The sequence below is a fragment of the Vanessa cardui genome, chromosome 12 (assembly GCF_905220365.1).
Source record: "Vanessa cardui chromosome 12, ilVanCard2.1, whole genome shotgun sequence".
In the NCBI taxonomy this organism is placed as follows: domain Eukaryota; kingdom Metazoa; phylum Arthropoda; class Insecta; order Lepidoptera; family Nymphalidae; genus Vanessa; species Vanessa cardui.
The window spans coordinates 12,605,694-12,624,150 of NC_061134.1; the positions used below are offsets into that span (position 1 = coordinate 12,605,694).

General features: G+C 34.9%; 1 protein-coding gene across 1 annotated transcript in view; it reads right to left on the bottom strand.

Annotated features, from left to right (window-relative positions):
• Positions 1 to 73: 73 nt before the first annotated feature.
• LOC124534479 (calmodulin-binding transcription activator 2) overlaps positions 74 to 18,457 on the bottom strand; it is an 88,004-nt gene continuing 69,620 nt past the window's right edge. Inside the window, exons 4-20 of the mRNA XM_047110380.1 lie at positions 18,242 to 18,386; positions 16,962 to 17,008; positions 15,854 to 16,888; positions 15,512 to 15,755; positions 14,755 to 14,978; positions 14,158 to 14,427; positions 13,564 to 13,754; positions 12,726 to 12,863; positions 11,976 to 12,070; positions 10,061 to 10,128; positions 9,723 to 9,865; positions 9,120 to 9,280; positions 8,681 to 8,817; positions 8,252 to 8,346; positions 7,347 to 7,421; positions 4,399 to 4,503; positions 74 to 3,454 (exon numbers count right to left, since the gene is read on the bottom strand). Coding sequence (XP_046966336.1) covers positions 3,376 to 3,454; positions 4,399 to 4,503; positions 7,347 to 7,421; positions 8,252 to 8,346; positions 8,681 to 8,817; positions 9,120 to 9,280; positions 9,723 to 9,865; positions 10,061 to 10,128; positions 11,976 to 12,070; positions 12,726 to 12,863; positions 13,564 to 13,754; positions 14,158 to 14,427; positions 14,755 to 14,978; positions 15,512 to 15,755; positions 15,854 to 16,888; positions 16,962 to 17,008; positions 18,242 to 18,386 — 3,252 coding nt within the window. The 3' untranslated portion in view covers positions 74 to 3,375. The remainder of the gene's footprint in view (positions 3,455 to 4,398; positions 4,504 to 7,346; positions 7,422 to 8,251; positions 8,347 to 8,680; positions 8,818 to 9,119; positions 9,281 to 9,722; positions 9,866 to 10,060; positions 10,129 to 11,975; positions 12,071 to 12,725; positions 12,864 to 13,563; positions 13,755 to 14,157; positions 14,428 to 14,754; positions 14,979 to 15,511; positions 15,756 to 15,853; positions 16,889 to 16,961; positions 17,009 to 18,241; positions 18,387 to 18,457) is intronic.

Sequence of the window (18,457 nt, forward strand, 5' to 3'; positions counted from 1 at the left end):
AAAATTAGAATTATTTTTCAAGAAGCAGTCCAAATATTTATTTACAGATTAAATTAAATCGAATCTTTTTTTTTTTTTAATTGATACATGTTCCTACATATTTTATGTAAGCAAACTTAAGCTGTAAAAAGCCCCCTCGAGAACAAAAATTCCATCACTCACTATCATGTCGATCCATTTCGATTTATTCTCCTCAATTCTTTACTTAACAGTACTTCCTAAATACGATTTTTATAATGTGTGAACAAGCTTCTTATTAATATAATAATAAAAAGTATTAGTTAAACTTTTAAATTTTAATTCTATGTATAGATTTCAAGATTTCTTTTTTTTTTATTTCATTTACATAAGTAGTAATTTATCTAACTATTTCTACATCTAGTGCACTATAATTTAGCTGTGGTCAATAACTAACGCGTGCCATAAATATGTGCTCCGATAGATTTTTCAAATCATCATTGTTTTTCATTTTATTACAAAATGCTAAATTTTCTATTAAACTGATCTAGATTTTTTTCATTTCAAAATAAACGCCTGTAAATCGTTCTAAAATTAGTATTTATTGCACTAAGAAAATAAATTCTATCTATGTATATTCGGCTATATGTATCGTTTCCTCTAAACGAAAATTCGCTCTAAATATCTCCTGGATTAAGCGAGTTTAACTAAGCATGTAATGCAACTAATAAGTCACTTATGGCTGTATTCTTTTTATTATTTTCACATTTTTTATTAAAATCGGAGCACATTTTACGGTAGCTCTAAAAAGCTTCCTATATTTCAACTGTTGTGACGATTGCGTGGATAATAAAAATACTCTTTTTCTATAAATCGGAGTAATTTTTTTTACCACAAAAATATTATTGCTTTCAGAGGTTCTGCGTTACCATTAAAAATACTCTTTGCCGTTCACGTCCGCCCCCTTATATTTATATCGTCGGCGTTCCGAAAGCAATCGTGCACTTTATCCAAAAATATATACATACATGACCACTAGCTAAACGAACTATTCATTCGATAAACGAAAAACGAGAGAATTTTATTGGAAAATTAATACATCAAAACTTTTGGCGCAATACATTTCGAAATACTGGTTTCGTACCCGCCATCACTACATATACATATATAAATATAACATCTTAAAGTTAGCAATCCAAAAATATAAAATGTACATGTTGCATTCGTGCGCCCTCGGGTGCCCCGTGCCTTGCAAGCGAATCGCGTCACTATAGTCAAAGTCGTTATGTTGTATTTCGCTTGTAATGCGACTTTTGCCTTTTCGCCACAAATGGACGCAAAAGCCGCCACAACTGGACGGTTATTCTCGAACTGCGTCGCGTTACATTCATTATAATCATCTGACATTATTTTCATATATTATTAACAATATGATACCGCTCATAAAACTATTAACAATAAACCGTTACAATTGTAACATAATTGATGTCGAATTTCCTACATCACGATCGCTGTGTGTAAAAATCATTGAATACTGTTAGTAATATACAAATATCCATTTCCATATGACAACTCCGGGCCTTTCTATTCTCATTGAAAGTAAATTACTGATAAGGGATGCAAGACTGAAAGATGAAGAAACGAACGTCGTAAATAATATAAATCTTCAGATTGAAAGTAAAGTCAAACATAAGCCTGTAGTTGAAATTGAAATCGATAAAGATGTGGAAATAATAAACGTGGTGTATAAAGTAAGTAAGGAATCTGTTCCACGGCCCTGCACAAGCAAAGCAATCATAGTCATTCGTAACTTTTGCTTTATAAAAATACGAATCGAAAATATCTCGACGGCAGCACGTCGTCTTATTGTTAAGCTATGGTTACTTCTAATATCTTATACTATCATCTATATTTCTACGTTAAAATATCAGAGAATTCAGAAAAAGGGAATATTTAGGTAGTTATTTCTATATTAAGTGGTGCACAACCTTATTTTTTTCATGAACGCTAGATTATTATGGCATTTAGCATTATCGAGGATCTAAAACAAAAGTTATCTATCTAATGAACTAATTATTAAATTGTTGTATCGATAATTCATTAATTATAATAGTTATTGAAATAGGAACTAGGGGTGGGGAAATCGAAAATGTTCAATAAACTATATCGTAATATTTAAAAGAAGTCAACAATGAAATAATTATAAAGATTAATAGTCCGAAAATTTTCATAAGAATCTGATGTAAGTCTACAGGAATGTCGAAATACATTTTCATGTTTGTCTGTTTCATTGCATATACTGAAAGAATTAACCTATTTAGGCTGGAATGAAACCTATATGGTAAATTTTAGACCAATAGTAAAACTAAGTAATTTTTTCTTAAATACGATAAAATCTCAAAATTCTCACAGCTCGTCGGGTTTATTGTATTATACGCTAGGTGCATCTACTTTATAAGAACAGTGGCTTTTTAATAATTTGAATTTGTACTTAACCTACTTACTTTTAACTCCACCGTGAAAATCATGAATAGAGCTAATAAATCCAAGATTTGACTTTCTCGAAACCTTGCACTGAAAGCGGGTTGAACATAAGAAACAACTGATTCGTCCAATTTTATCGTAAATGCACATAATTTTGTTTTAATTAGTGTCGTCAATGAATTCCAGTTTCAGTTAAATGCTGCCAATATTACAGATGATCTAAGAAAATTACATTACATTCAATTTAGAGTTTTCAAAAATATGATTCCAATAAACGCCCTAAACAAATTTCTCAAAAATACGTTATGAAAATATAATACAAATACGATAAAATTTATACTAAATATAACCCTGTCTATGACCTGAAGAGTTAAACGCAAATATGAAATCAAGGCCAAATATATGAACAAGATTTTAAAACCGAACAAAAATAATAGATTAAAATCAACAATGCAAGGACAGAATACGTGTTACTTAAAATTAAAATTATTATAACGGTTAAAAGACCCTACGGAGAATAAGATGAAGATACTGACAAAAATATTGGAATTTTTTAATTCAAGGCCTGAGTTACGTCACAACTTCTTTAAAACCTGTTTAAGGAAAATAATTACTTTATATTAGATGGTGATGATTTAAAATGACTAAATGAAGGCAGTAGTGTGTCGTTTAAAGATTTATCATAAAACCGATGGTTCTTTATTCTTATAACAGAAGTTGGTAGGATTTCAATTGCATAATTGTCGTAAAGCCCGTAAAATGAAAATCGCTCCTGACTCCGGCAGTCATCGTACTTATAAATAATGTATTTAAAATTTTTATATTTGAAAAATTTTGATGCATGCTATCTTTTCATTTTTCAAACATTCGAGAAATAATTTTACCCAAAACAAGGTATTTGAAAGCATTTAAGAACTGCAGCTCTGGGTCAGGTCACATTTTAAACAGAAGCTCGATCAGAAGGTCATCATCTGCGTCCATCGGTGATTCAGGTGCTAAGTAGTCAATGATCCTGTAACGAACAACATTGAATTCATTTTTAAGCTCGAAACTAAAACGTACTAACTTTTTAGGATTAACGAAAAAAGTAAGTATTTTCATAATCAAACACTTATCTTACGAATTTTATCGATAAAGTAACAAATTATAATTACAAAAAATTAGTCTATTAATAACTGTAGCTATGGTACATACAACGAGTTATACATCTATTAATGTCTTTAGTATTCCCATGAGAAATAATAGCAACACAGCCATCCAGATTGAGGTGGTAGGGCTTTGTGCAAGCGCGTCTGGGTAAGTACCACTCATCAGATATTCTACCGCCAAACAACAGTACTTGGTTGTGTTCCGGTTTGAAGGGTGGGTGAGCCAGTGTAACTACAGGCGCAAGGGACATAACATCTTAGTTCTCAAGTTTCTCAAGTCTCTAGTTGCATACGGTAAATAGAACGTTTTTGGGCAATGGTATACGCATATATAATAAGATACCGGAAAATATAATCAATTTACCATTTTCAAAATTTAAAAATATTATTAAGACTAAATTAATAAATAAATCATACTATTCATTAAAAGAGTACTTTTTAGAAAGAAACGCCTGGAGTTAGGCTCGGGTTCCATCATAGGACGCTAATTACTGTCAATAACAGCATTGTAAATGTGTTTATTTGAAAAGAGCAACTATGCGAGTTTCTTGCCGTTTCTTCTCGCTAGAAGCTGCTTTCCGAAACGGTGGTAGTATTTGATTATTGACGATTCAAAAACGCTTCATTATGAAGTTTACTTGAATAAAATTGATTTGATTTGATTTGATTTGATTTGGTGGCGCATTGGCAACGAAAGGAATGGTTAATGTTTCTTACAGCGCCATTGTCTAAGGGCGGTGGTGACCACTTGGTGGCCCATATATCGTCCAAACAATGGGATAAAAAAAAGTTACAGTTTCAATTTTACCTATTAGGCGTGGGTGCTGTACTGGTGGTGGGCTGCGACAAGTTTTGGTGGACATCCTGGGATAGCCGGGCCACCTTCGCGTTTGCGGCTCGCTCGCTCTGCAACCTGTCAATCAAAAGTACCTACCATTAATATTCAGTATCATATTTACAGAAATGATAAACAATCAAATATTACATTAACTTTTGATTCCTCAAAGATATGGATAGATAAAACCAGAATATCAGATACTTGTGGTGTCAAATAGGAAACAACATACAAGAATCATAACTATAGTTATATGTTTTAAGTAGCGCGTGGAAAGAAAAATACTTCCAAAGGGTTTAACATGTTATCCCCTATTAGATGTGTACGTGCGGAACCACAACACTCTTGAAACGTGACTTTTCTCTCGCGAAAGTTTGTTAGGGGAAATGATATCTCATCATTAGCACGTCCCAGATACATGATACAAAAAATATTGACCAAATAATGGAATTGTTGTATATACCGAACCTAATGTTGTGTTCCTCCAAAACGTGTTGTGTTCCTAATACGAAGGGAACTACAAATAAATTTTAAAAACTTACGTTCGTCGTAAATTCCTCCCAAGTACTAGTTGCATGAAAAAATCGGGGAAATTTAAAACCAATGTTATTTATAGTAATTTAATTCGCGCTTTAACGCTTCAACTGTTTTAAATATTTGATGGACAAAACACTGTGATGCACAATCAAACTTTACATAGTTATATAAAACGTTCTTATAAATATTTGTTACGATGTTGACAGTCTTAAAAACAAAAGAAAGTTTAAAGAAAATTGATATCGACCAACTCCAATAATTTTGTATTAATGCGAAGTTTTGGTGGAAACCTACTAGTACCCACTACATATATTTACTTCTTGATTTAAACAATTAAAAATTCTGAACCTGCGATGTAAAATTATTGGACTGGGAAATTTGATTTATTTATTTTTTCAAAATATATTATTTATTTTTGAAAAAATAAAAATAAATAATCAAAGCAATTAATAAAATATTTTTATCAATAAAACAAAAACTACTTATATTATAGTTAAAAAAAATGTAATAATCAGAATATTCCCCAAATATTTGTTACTTACTTCTTATACACTAATTCTTAATTTAACAAGCATAAGAAATGAAGCTTTACTTTTAAATATTTTATACTGCAAATTACATTCTCAATATACATTAAAGTGTATCTTCCTTATAGGGCGTAGACTCCCTAAGAACGGATTTTACGAAACTCCACCCCAAAGGGATAGAACGGGGCCTGGAATTTTGTGTTAAGCCGCAGATTCAGCTTTTAATCTATTTATTAATAATTACTCCAGCTTCATGTTAAGTTTTCAATTACAGCACGTTAGCGCCACCATAAAATACTTCATTGTAGTAATAAACTATTGCGGGTACAAATTTCAAATATATTAGGTTGGGGAAAAAGTCTTTTCGCATATAGTATGTATGAACTTGTAATAAAATCTCTTTGGCTATACCATTTGTATCTGGCTGGTTTTGGTATCATTAAAAAGTTTTAATTTTAAAGAAGGCACTTCCAAATTCAAATTAGGAATTTGTGTGATTTTCATTTGTTTTTGTTGTTGTTAAAATGAGTGAATCTAAAGAAGAAATTCGATACATTTTAAAATTTTACTATAAAAAAGGTAAAAATGCAACTCAAGCCGCGAAAAAAAATTGTGATGTTTATGGACCTAATGCAGTATCTGTGAGAGTAGCGCAAGTTTGGTTTAAGCGTTTTCAAGCCGGAAATTTTGATATCAAAGATGCATCTCGCTCTGGTCGCACTGTTACGGACAAAATTGATGCCATTTTTGAAAAAGTGGAGCAAGATCGGCATATTAGTAGTTACGATGTATCTGAAGAACTGGCAATTGACCACAAAACGGTTTTGACTCATTTGAATAAAGCTGGATACACAAAAAAGCTCGATATATGGGTGCCTCATGAACTCACTAAAAGAAACCTAATGAACCGTGTACTCATTTGTGATTCTTTATTACGACGTAATGAAACCGAACCATTTTTGAAGAAGCTGATAACTAGTGATGAAAAGTAGATCCTAAACGACAAGGACGTGCGAAAAAGATCGTGGTCAAAGGCCGGTCAAGCTTCACAGACTGTGGCAAAACCCGGATTAACTCGCAACAAGGTAATGCTGTGTGTATGGTGGGATTGGAAGGGCATCATTCATTATGAGCTGTTACCGCCCGGCAGGACCATCGATTCAGAACTGCATTGCGAACAGTTGATGAGATTGAAGCAAGAAATTGAGAGAAAGTGGCCAGAATTGATCAACAGAAGGGGTGTGGTTTTTCACCATGACAACGCTAGACCTCACACATCTTTAGCCACTCAACAAAAATTACGAGAGTTTGGCTGGGAGGTATTAATGCATCCGCCGTATAGTCCTGACCTTGCACCTTCAGATTTTCATCTGTTTCGGTCTCTGCAGAATTCCTTAGGCAGTGTCAGGTTAACATCACGAGAGGACTGCCAAAACCACGTGTCGCAGTTTTTCGATCAGAAGCCCCAAAATTTTTACAGTAATGGGATCATGTCACTACCAACAAGATGGCAAAAAGTTATGGAACAAAATGGCACCTACATACTTTAGTCAAATGTAAATAAACTATAAAAAAATTTTTTTGAATTTTCATATAAAATACAAAGAAACTTTTTCCCCGACCTATTATACCAATTTAATAGAACGGATATAGAGAACGCACCTTTTAAATTACAACCCAATTGCTAATAAAGACCTATTATCAAAATTTATAGCCCGCTTGATCAAAACTGACGAACATAATAAGAAAGAATAAACAATCATCGAGTGACGTTTTGTTGACTATCTTAATATTCAGGTACCTTATTTAATATTATTATCATTTAAATGTTTTTAGACAAAATATTATAATACGTACTTGATCTTGGACTGCCTCATGAATTGTTGAATTTTTCTCGCTGCCTGATTTTGTCGCCTTTGGGAATATGTTCGCCTGTGAATCACATACACAACAAAAATATATTAGCCTCATCATATGCTCATATAATTTTAAGATATCCTTATTCACTAAATATATTGTGAACGTATCAGACTTATTTATGCTCTACCTAATTTTTGGCTCATGACTTATTCTATTGGTTATATTCAATATTTCAGTGGCATGTTATATATCTTGTGCCTTATCACTGTTTAAGTTTACCTGGAAATGCATAATGCTCTAAAATTATTAAAAACAGCTTTGGTATTGCCTTTTTATTTCTAATATTTAGGCCTAACAAATGGACCATAAGATTGTAAGTGGTTGACTCCTAGTATTATGTTCCCTATGACTGTACTTACACTGGGTCACTCAGCCTTCAAAACGGACAGGATCATTCTTAGTAGTGCTCCGTAGCGGTAAATAAGTAATGACTGTGTGGTTCCTAACCAGATGTGATGGATAGGCATCCTCTTTGAACCAAGATCAATTGTGTGAGATTTAGTAAAGATTCTTCTTCGAAAAAAAGAACTTTTATCTAGCAAATATATTATATGAATAATTTTATACTAATATTATAAATTTGAAAGTAACTCTTGTCTGTCTATATGTCTGTCGCTTTTTCACTACCAAACAAGATAAACAAGACCAAACAAGAGAACCAGAACAGAATTTGATGAAATTTGGTATGAAGCTAATTTTAACTCTAAGGAAGGACAGGGGCTACTTTTTTGCTCATAAGGACAACTAAACCTTTAAAACGCGAGTGAAGCCACGGACAATCACTAGTAATTATATATATAACTGCCTTTTAAATAAATAAAAAACCCAATGCTTATGCTTACTTGACAGGATTGGCAACAAGGCGTCGCTCCCGGTGTGAGCGGTATCCGCGCTGAATAACTGTTGCCGCTGCATGCATTTGCTTCAAATATGCAAACTGAAATAGACCCAATATTATAGTTACGTCAACAATAACAACCTTTCCTCCCTTTGAGGAAAAGGCTTGGAACATATTTCACCACAGTTCCAATGCGGTTGAAATACACATGTGTGCAAAATTTCCATGAAATTAGACATATGCAGGGTTTCTCAGGTGTTGAATTATACACACAAATTAAGCACATGGATATTCAGTGGTGCGTGTCTGGGTTTGAACCCGAAATCATCGTTAAGATACATGTGTTCTAATCACTGGCCCATTTCAGCTTAGCTTAGTAACGTTTCCTAAAACTGTTAGGTATCATCAAAATAAGAATGATGTAAATACAGACCTGCTTGTACCGCCGATAGCAATTCTGGATAGTGATGGCCGCAGCGGCGGCGCGTCGCTGAAGCTGTCTTCCGCGGTACTGACGGTAAGCTTTCTGTATAGTTATAGCTGCGGAATATAACTCACGCTGTTCACGATCTGTAAATAAATTTACTTTTTATTATAATGAGGACAGTACTGGTTTAATTTTATTGTCAATGTTTTATAAAAACTAATAATAAATTGCGAAAGTTAAAAAATAAGTTGCGTAATCACCGATTGGAAAGGATAAAAAAAATCAATGTATGCATTTATTATTTAAAGAAATTAAGTGTGCTACTCAAAATTTGCAAATGTAGTTTAAAATAAATCATTTGTACTAAGCTCCACGATAAACTATAATTAATGTACTTAAAATCAAAGACAATAAATTCAAATCACAATAGATAATTTTAACAAACCATTAAGAGTAAGGCTTGAGAAATGGGTAGTAGTGTTCAAAAACTCCTGTAGCGTTGCCGATGTCGTGGGGAGTGAATTGCGCGGAGATGCAGGTGGAGGTGACAGCGCTGATCCTGGTGATACTGACCCAGACGAACATGGGGTTGAACCGCCGCAGTATCTGGACAAAATTTGAGTTCCAAGTAAAAAGTTGCGGAAGTTTAAATCAATAGGAATATCATTAAAGGCAAACTGAGGTGAGATTTGCTTAATTACTTGGTGGTAGAACGTTGTTTATTTCCGTTTTCCCAGTTAAAGTATAGTAAAGTGAGTCATTGTAACTTTGGAAACAAGGGAAATAATTCCTTAGTTGTAGATTTCTTTCAATGTCTTTGGCCAGTAAAAGCTCTTACTATCAGGTGTCCCGTTTGAGTCTGCCTACCGACCGTCATTAAAAAAAACATATGTTTTCAAGTTCCAGAAGCACTGCAGTTACAAAGACAAATGACAATCCAAAAATTACGACATACATAATCAAACCGTCCTTTTAAGCCCATAAAATTTTCAACTGTTGCAATGTTATTTTTATTTAACTATACGTAGTTATATTAGTTAATATGTACCTGTAAGTATTGTCACAGAACTCAAAGCTGAACTCGGTACTAAATGTGGTGGTATCATCGAGGAGCGGCACCATCAGCGTGTCTTCGCTGCCCCCTGCGCCGCTGTCTAGATCGCAGCCGTTTAACAGGGATGAAGACTCGTTCTGTGTTTTGAAAAAGAAAATAATATTATTGATGAAATTTGACATTTCTGAGCTGTTTACAATTCAATATTAAATCACCTATTTCCCTTTTTACTTTATTACTTTAATTGTACATTTATGTATCGTCTTCTAAATAATTATTGTTTTGTGTATATTTTAAAGTAATCACTTAATATTTTGCTGGATTTATGTTACCTTTATTCGTTCCGGCATAGCGGCAATGATCTGTTCTGCCAATGTGAACACTCTGTCATCCTGCTCCCCTGAAATATTTTGGTATAGTGGAATCTCGGAAATTTAATTTTACGAATTCCAAAAAACTTTATGATTCATTAAAAAGTTAATATCCGAAAGATTAATACAGTTTTATTTAATTTCAAATATTAGAAAATTTCAGTTAACATCACATTTAATAGTTAAGCCATCAAATTAAACATCAATAGATGAACATACAAATACATACAGTTTACGATAAGATTTGGTGCCATATTACAAAACTTTCGTGAAAGCATACTTACCTTCCATTTGAATTGCAAATGTTTTTTAACTACACATAAAAAGCTTTTACATAAATTTATCGATTCATGCAAGCAGTTGAGCCATCATGCAGTGTTTCATTGTTTTTCGTGAATATAGTAAAAAAAAAAAAAACAAAATTTGTCGTCTTCTTAAATCTTTTTTCATTGAGTGTGTAGATGTTATTGAAGATAAGAAACCACTTTATACTGTTGTGTCTGAAAGTACAGTGATAGTGGATAGACCAATACGAACCATTGAAAGCGACACCGAAGGACAACATCGAGTGAAGCCGAACCGAAAACGTTGATGATTACATTTAATAGGACTTTATCCTGTACTTTATCATGTGACCAATCACAGACATTGCAACAAACAGCAACATTATTCGGTTCAACTTCAATAGGTAACTACTAACAACACCGGGGCCTCTCCGCTCGATAGGATATAGATACAGAAGAATCTACAAGTGTTCTACCGATAGCGATGACGTAGAACTACACTGGCGACAGAGAAAAGACAGACGACGTTTCAGAAGAGGAGGCCGGAACGGCCATGCAACTACAACATTTACAACATCGATAAACAAGTCGAGCGGAGGTTTGGCTGCGACTTGAAATGGTATAGAACAGTATCACTGATCGAGTAATTGTTATGTTAGCCAATTTTTTTCATGGTTACTAATTACGTTTGGCATCGTTTTCGTTTATGCCAGTAAATTATTTCATTTCGGGCCAATTACAGTGTCACTTTTTCTTAATGTACCTGGCATTTTGTAATACAAAAACTTTTCTGATTCTCTTTTCATCTCAATTTAGTTCTCATCTCCAATGAATGTTTTCATTAACACTCTTTGATACATTTTTGATAGCATCCGTGTGGATAATGTTATCGTCAACTGTTGAGTCGTTTTCGATCTTTTGTTGTTTAAATTTGGAGAATATATTCTGGATGTGTCAATTTAGTCCGTTCGTTTGGAACACGAGCTCGAGTGTCTATACCGTTTCGCGAGTGCAGCGAACTGACCTGCGGGCGTGTGCGGCGCGGGCGAGGCCGGCGACAGCGCCTCCACGTCTATGAGCGGGCTCGCGCGCCGCGCCGCCGTCTCGCCTGGACGGACGGACAAGTCAGCGCTGCCCTCAAGGTATCGCGATAACGCCAGCGTTTTTGCGAATACGCATTTTAAATACATCACACCCCACACATAATATTATATTTTTTGTTTTTATAGGCTTTGCAAATTAATATTGAATAAGATATTTTTAGTACTATTATATTCTATCTACGTAATTGTAAATTAAAAAAGTGGCGATTTTTAACTGTTAACTTATTATAATTTTGATAATCGTTGCCACTTAGTTTGAAACATCAGAAGTAAGCCAATATATTGAACGACATGTTTAATAAAACAAGTTTTCGAATTGATAACCGCCGACAACGTCGTAGCCTCAAAATATGAACGCGAAACTAAAATTGGGATAAAGAATTTCGACTTTTCCAAAAATTAGGCGCCGTGCCGATGAAAATAAATAATCGTTTGCAAATGAAAACTGAACTTTCTAAAATGTGAATAAAAAGAAGGATTTAAACTTACAGAGGGCGAGATCCATCCGTCGTCCAATTTTAGAATCACCTAGACTATCTTCAGAATTATCAGAGTCTAAAGGTAATGACATGCTTCTTTCCCATCTAAGAAGAAAATACCTTATTTACAATAATTAAAGTAACAGCTCTGTAATCTCCGAAGGCTAGGCTTAGGAAACTTCTCCTTGTGAAGGAGTTTAATTTTAATGCTCATTCCAACACGCTAATCTAATACGAGTTGGAAAGCGCACATATTTTATATATATTGAGCCGAGATGGCTGGAGCGTGGTTAGAACGTACATCTTAACCTATGATTCAAACCTAGGCAAGATCAGCTGAATTTTATGTGCTTCATAAGTCAATCGTGCTCGTGAGGAAACCTGCATGTGCCTAATTTCTTCGAAATTTTGCCACCATACCAATATGCTCCTAACCCTTTTCCTCAAAAGGAGAGAAGGCCTTAGCCCATCAGCGGTAAATTTACAGGCTGCTGCATTAAGCACACATATTTATATACACATTTGTAATGTACACATGTCGGATCCTCACAATGATTTCCAGCACCCGAGCATCATATAATTTTAGACACAAATTAAGCACAAAAAAAAAATCAGATGTTCAGCTTGTCTAAGTCCGCAATCTCCAGTTAAGATACACTTTCCTGCTGGGCCCTTTAAATTTACTTAAAACAACAATAAATGCTTGAAGAGTCTAAGAACATTGCTCAATGGCAAAATATAGAGTTACTGAAATACATACCTAGAAGAAGAACTGCTGTCGTTCCTATCTATAGCAGAACTGGCTCTGAATGCATCGGCCATGTTGATGCCGCTATCGATTGATGGCCGCTTAACTAGATTACTCTCCAAGCTTCCAGCTCGACTTTTTTGGGATAAGCTGAAACATTGAGAATTCAATTGGTTTAGTATTCTTGTAATTTTATCGTCATTATATACCTAGTTATCGTGGAGTCCAGCATGTATAATAAAACTTTATTGACAGTATAATATTAAAATATTAAGATAAATTATATAAAGATAAAATGCCAAGAAGGTAGTAAGTACCACAGAATTTCTTTTGATTACGGATTGCAACAATATCTTGACTCATTTGATAATACTATATATATAAGTACATTTAATGATGACATTTTACCAAACAAAATGTCACTACAATGAGTCCAATCCACAAACAGTCTAATAAGTAATAGCTGTAATCAAAATTATGTAACTGTTTTTTATTAAATTCCATATAGTATGGATTTCATAAGAGTACTTCATAGTAGTTACTTGGTGGTAGGGCTTTGTGCAAGCCCGTCTGAGTAGGTACTACCCACTCATCAGTTATTCTACCGCCAAATAACAGTACTCAGTATTATTGTGTTCCGGTCTCAAGGGTGAGTGAACCAGTGTAACTACAGGCACAAGGGACATAACATCTTAGTTCCCAAGGTTGGTGGCACATTGACAATGTAAGGAATAGTTAATATTTCTTACAGCGTCATTATAGCGATGGTGACCACTTACCAGGTGGCCTTATCAGGTGGCCCATATACTCGTCCGCCAACCTATACCATAAATAAAAGTAAGAGTGTTACCTATGAGGTCTCCGGAACACTGCGTCCCCGGTAGGAGGATGTATGCGGTCTAGTATCGCGGCGAGACGCGTATGTCCCGCGCGGCGCGCCGCAGCGGACGCAGCGCGCGCACCCGCCTCGCGGCGTATGCCGGCGCTCCAGCGAGCCAGCACCACCGCCGTCTCCACGTGGCCCGCGGCACTCGCCACCATCTGAGAAATAACCACGTGGATTGTGACGATTGCTTTGAGAAATTAATTTTTATTCGTACTTGAATAGTACTTTGGGTTTCTTAGAATTTAAATTTAGTAGTCACTATTTAAAAGTCAATGTATCCAGTTGTAATATTTATATTGTTTTTTTTTTTACTCAAAGAAAAGCGGGTTTTGTTTACGTTTCTTGAAATTACGTGATACGAATGAGTTTCTTCTCGATATTCGTGAAATTAATTATTAGATAAACTTTTAAACATGAGTCAGTAGTGATTATTCGAATTGAACATAAAATCTTCGTTTAAGATCAGAATTGGGGATCTCGGCTCTTTTATACAATATTCCGATTATTATGATGGAAAAACTAACGTTTTAATAAAAAAAAGCTATATATATTACTCACCAATGGAGTGCAATTATCACAATCCCTTGCACCCAAATTTACTTCCTTTTCTAAAGCTAAGCTATTATCATCTTGTCTCCATCGCAGAAGTGCGGTTGTAAGTTTTGTATAGCCTAGCGCCGCAGATAAATGCAGTATTGTTGAGCTGTCTTCACCGGGATCTGTAGTAAATCCCTCAGAATTGCCAAAAGACCGACTGCTTAGCACCTGGCAAAATGTCACTAAGCGGTCTTCAAATTTTGGGTTGGAATAAAGTTGGACGTCTTCAATCTGAAATATAAACTTTATATAACTATAGTACTTCACTCTTCATAAAAAATAATTAATACTAAAAGTGAAAAAGAAATCTATATTAATATTATAAATGTGAAAGTAACTTTGTCTATCTGTCTGCTCTTTCGAGACCAAACCGAAACTAAATTTGATGAAATTTGGTATGAAGCAAATTTGAACTCCGAGAAATCACTTAGGCTTTTTTGCCTGACCACCAACACCCTAAAACGTGAGTGAAATCGCGGGCGACATCTAGTATGTTATATTCTTGTTTTACTAAATTTTGATTGGGTATTTCCGAATAGTTAGTTTTATTATATTTACCTGATTATTATCATCCATTGGTTCCGTTTTCAACTGCAAACGGCCATGTAGTCGCTGTAAGCGCTGTAGCAGCGAGAAACGTCTAAAATCCAATGATGGCAAGGGCGCTGAAGCAGGCGACGATGGTGCAAGAACTGGACCAGCTTTGTACTCGAACACAACAGTGTCTGACACCACGCGACCTCCACGAGCAACTTGTAATGCAGCTAAACCAGCTTCGTGGGCTGAAATTTGAACCAAGTTTTGTTAATTTCACTATAATTTTAGAAAATTTAATGGGCTCTAGTGAATAAAAAACGGTTACTTTATTGGTAGCTGGGTTTGTTTGTACATTTCATTATTAATTAAAACGGAACTTCGTATAATATTTCGCACGATCCAACATAATATTATAACAAATAGTGCTCTTATCTTAATATTACCAACAATTTAATTTTTACATATTTTTTGTAAACAGTTTGTTTACCTTCATGTTTTAAATTTATGTGGTACATAATAGCCAAACACTACAAAGTCCGTGCTTAATAATAATCTAATAGAAGCTATTATAATAAATAGGTATACGAGTATTATTTTAGTATTTTGCTTTTACCAAATAACTAATAATAGGCTATAAATTGTTATAACGACTTTTAAACCCGAAAATATAGACACATGTCTGCATACTCACATACTTCAATCAAATTGCAGGATATTTGAAACTGGTATTATAACGCACTCAATTAATTTATATTAAAATAGTAACAAATATAATTACCAGGACAGTAGCATCTGAGGAGTCCATTTTGCACTAAAATCGAGGGAACCGGAAAATTGTCAAAGAGTATGGTATATTGATCTGAAGTATCGGTCCAAGGTCCTGCCACTAGCACTTTAACGCCTCCCTCTGGGTACGCCCACTCTGGAGAATAATCTGTAATGCTCAGAGCTCCTTCACCTGGACTATCGGTTTGCATCTTATCATTATTCTCTTCTGCTGGTGGTGAGTTCCCACATAAAGTCTGAAACGAAAGATAATTCTGCCAAGATTTGGAATTTTATATGTTATTCTATGTAAATAAAAGTAAAAATAAAAAATGCAAACTTAAGACTGACTCACCACAGGGTTCGTTGATATAGCACTCGGATCTAGTACTTCTAATTCTGGAAAATCGCCAAGCATATCAAACGCGTCCAGATTTACGAACACGTTATCATCTACCACGTGAGTAGGTGACGCTACAGCTTCGCAGCTCTCTATAAAGTCCATTGTATCTATTCCAGATACCATTACATTAGCTGTCTCAGACGATCTAACGACGCTCCGATCCAACTCACAAGTTGGCATGTTCGCTGACAAAGTTTTCTGTATATCTTCATGAGATAATTCCAGAGTTTCGTCAAAAAATCCACTAGAAGTTTCTAGATGCCCATCCGTACCTAATAAAATTAATGTATCATCACAGTTTTCAACTTGCACTTTACTTTCTAAGCGTTCAACTAAATCGGGATACCGAGACGGCGTTGTCGGTGCACTAGCCACTATGTGATTCCGACTTCTTGGTTCCATTTTTATTTTCCTATCAAAATTGTCGACCTCCACTTTTTCTTCGACTCGAGTTTCTATTTCAAATGTTGACTCAGTTGCATTCAATGTCGTAGTTTGCTGACTATCTGGAATTTCTCTTTTCAAGACAAACGTTGGTTTGTATTGCTGTCGGTACCTGTCCCTCGGTTCTTCACATACAAATGATGTCACCGAGAGTGGCGATACTAGCGACGAATGTTGTTGAGAACTGTTACTCGTTCCATTCAATATGAGTAACCCTCCTCCGCCTTGTATTTGACCTAAAGAAAGTAACAACGGAGATGATTGCGTTGAGGGTCTATGATCTCGCGTGTACTGTCTGGGTGGCTGCGTCATCGGTCTTGGCGATGGGCCCGTAGTAGATGATACATGATGATCAGAAGGAGGAGGTTTGGCGGTTTGCATTCTTCGTAATGGGTGAGCGCACGTCCTTGAGTCTTGGCAGGTGGAGTCTGGGCAACCGCACTCTAGCTGACGAGCTAAAGCCGCTGCCCTCGCCGCTCGTTGCTTCTCCATAAGTTGACCAACAATGGCTTCAACTGTTTCCGCCGTCTGAAACATTTTTCCCTAAACTTGAATTGTTGGAAAATTCTTTACTAATATTCAACGTATACAATGGTATAAATTTTGGATTACGTACCGATATTTCCAAATCGCTATTAAGATCCGATTCATCTTCGCTGAAGACTGAAAAGAAAAAATTAAAATTATTAAACCAGAATCATAAAACAATAACGACAAAATATTAGACGATTAATTTTGATAATAAAACAACAATAAAATAATTAGCAACGAGCTCGAACAAATTCATGGCCGTAATGATCTACATCAATTAGGATCAGTATTAATAGAGTAATTATTTTATCACCCTCCCTCTTCATAAATATTCAATGAAAGGGCGAACTTTGCTTGTTGCGTTTTAATTTTCAGTACTTAACATTTATGAACGGCACCAGACAACTATTTGATTAAACTTGCGCTCCGACAAGAATAGTTAAATTCATTGGGGAAAATTTTCTATGAAAATCCATTTAAACTTTAACTGGTAATTAAAGCGCAATAACAGCTCATATTTCTGTATTACTTTAATGCCTATAATCCTGTACTCAAAATTCGTCGTTATTTATGTTTTCGCTTATCATTTATCCGAATCGATCAAAGCTTTGTACCGTAGTGTGTTAACACGTACATGGAGTTAATAATAATCTAAGTATCACTCACACTTCATCTTGATCTTGATGATGATGATGATGATCTTACAATCACAATTTTAATAAAAAAAATTAAAGCTATCGATTTAGTATGTACCTAACGAACGGGAGGAATTAGAAAAGGTTCATTTTCAAAAATTATTATTCTTTTATTAGATTATGTATTCCAGGTAAAAGAGTAGAAGGGATAGGTGTACAGACAAAATAAACAATATTTGACACCGGATTGATGCGATATCATTGGCCGAAAGTTTGCTATAGCGCAGTTGCAGCTGAATTTACTATTCCTCATCTTGGGTAAAAGCGTAAATTATACCTTTACTAGATAGGTACAGCTGAACCTTAGCTTTACCCACGTGAAATTTATAAAACACAATCTTCAAACCCTTTCACTCCCTTTGGGGTGTAGTTTTGTAAAATCTTAGAGGATAATCATCGTATAAGGGACCTGCCAAAATTAAAATTTTTAGGTGTTATAATTTGTAAGATTTCGTGATTAGCCAGATCTATATATAATAAATCCTTTCTCGCTAAACTATCTACCGAAAGTTTTTTTTTAATCCTTAAATGACCTTTAAATATTACTATAGATTAGATCTGATATCCCCTCAATTCACTCTTCAATCCTCTTCACCATCGAGCACGTTGAATAAACAATGCACATCAGTAATACTTGTCTCATTTGAATCTGCTACATAAAATTACTCACACATTGGTTTCAGCTGGCTGACAAGTTCATCCTTCGTCCATTCCTTCTTGTCAGCCCATAGCGCGAGGCTGGGTGCCACGGTTGCGAGCTTGTTATCATCAGGGTATGGCACGTTCAGATAGTGCACCAGGACTATGTCAGGGTTCTGAAATTGAAACAATTTGAAGAATTCATAACAATGTAACATTAATCGACAAAAAATGTCAAATTTGTTAA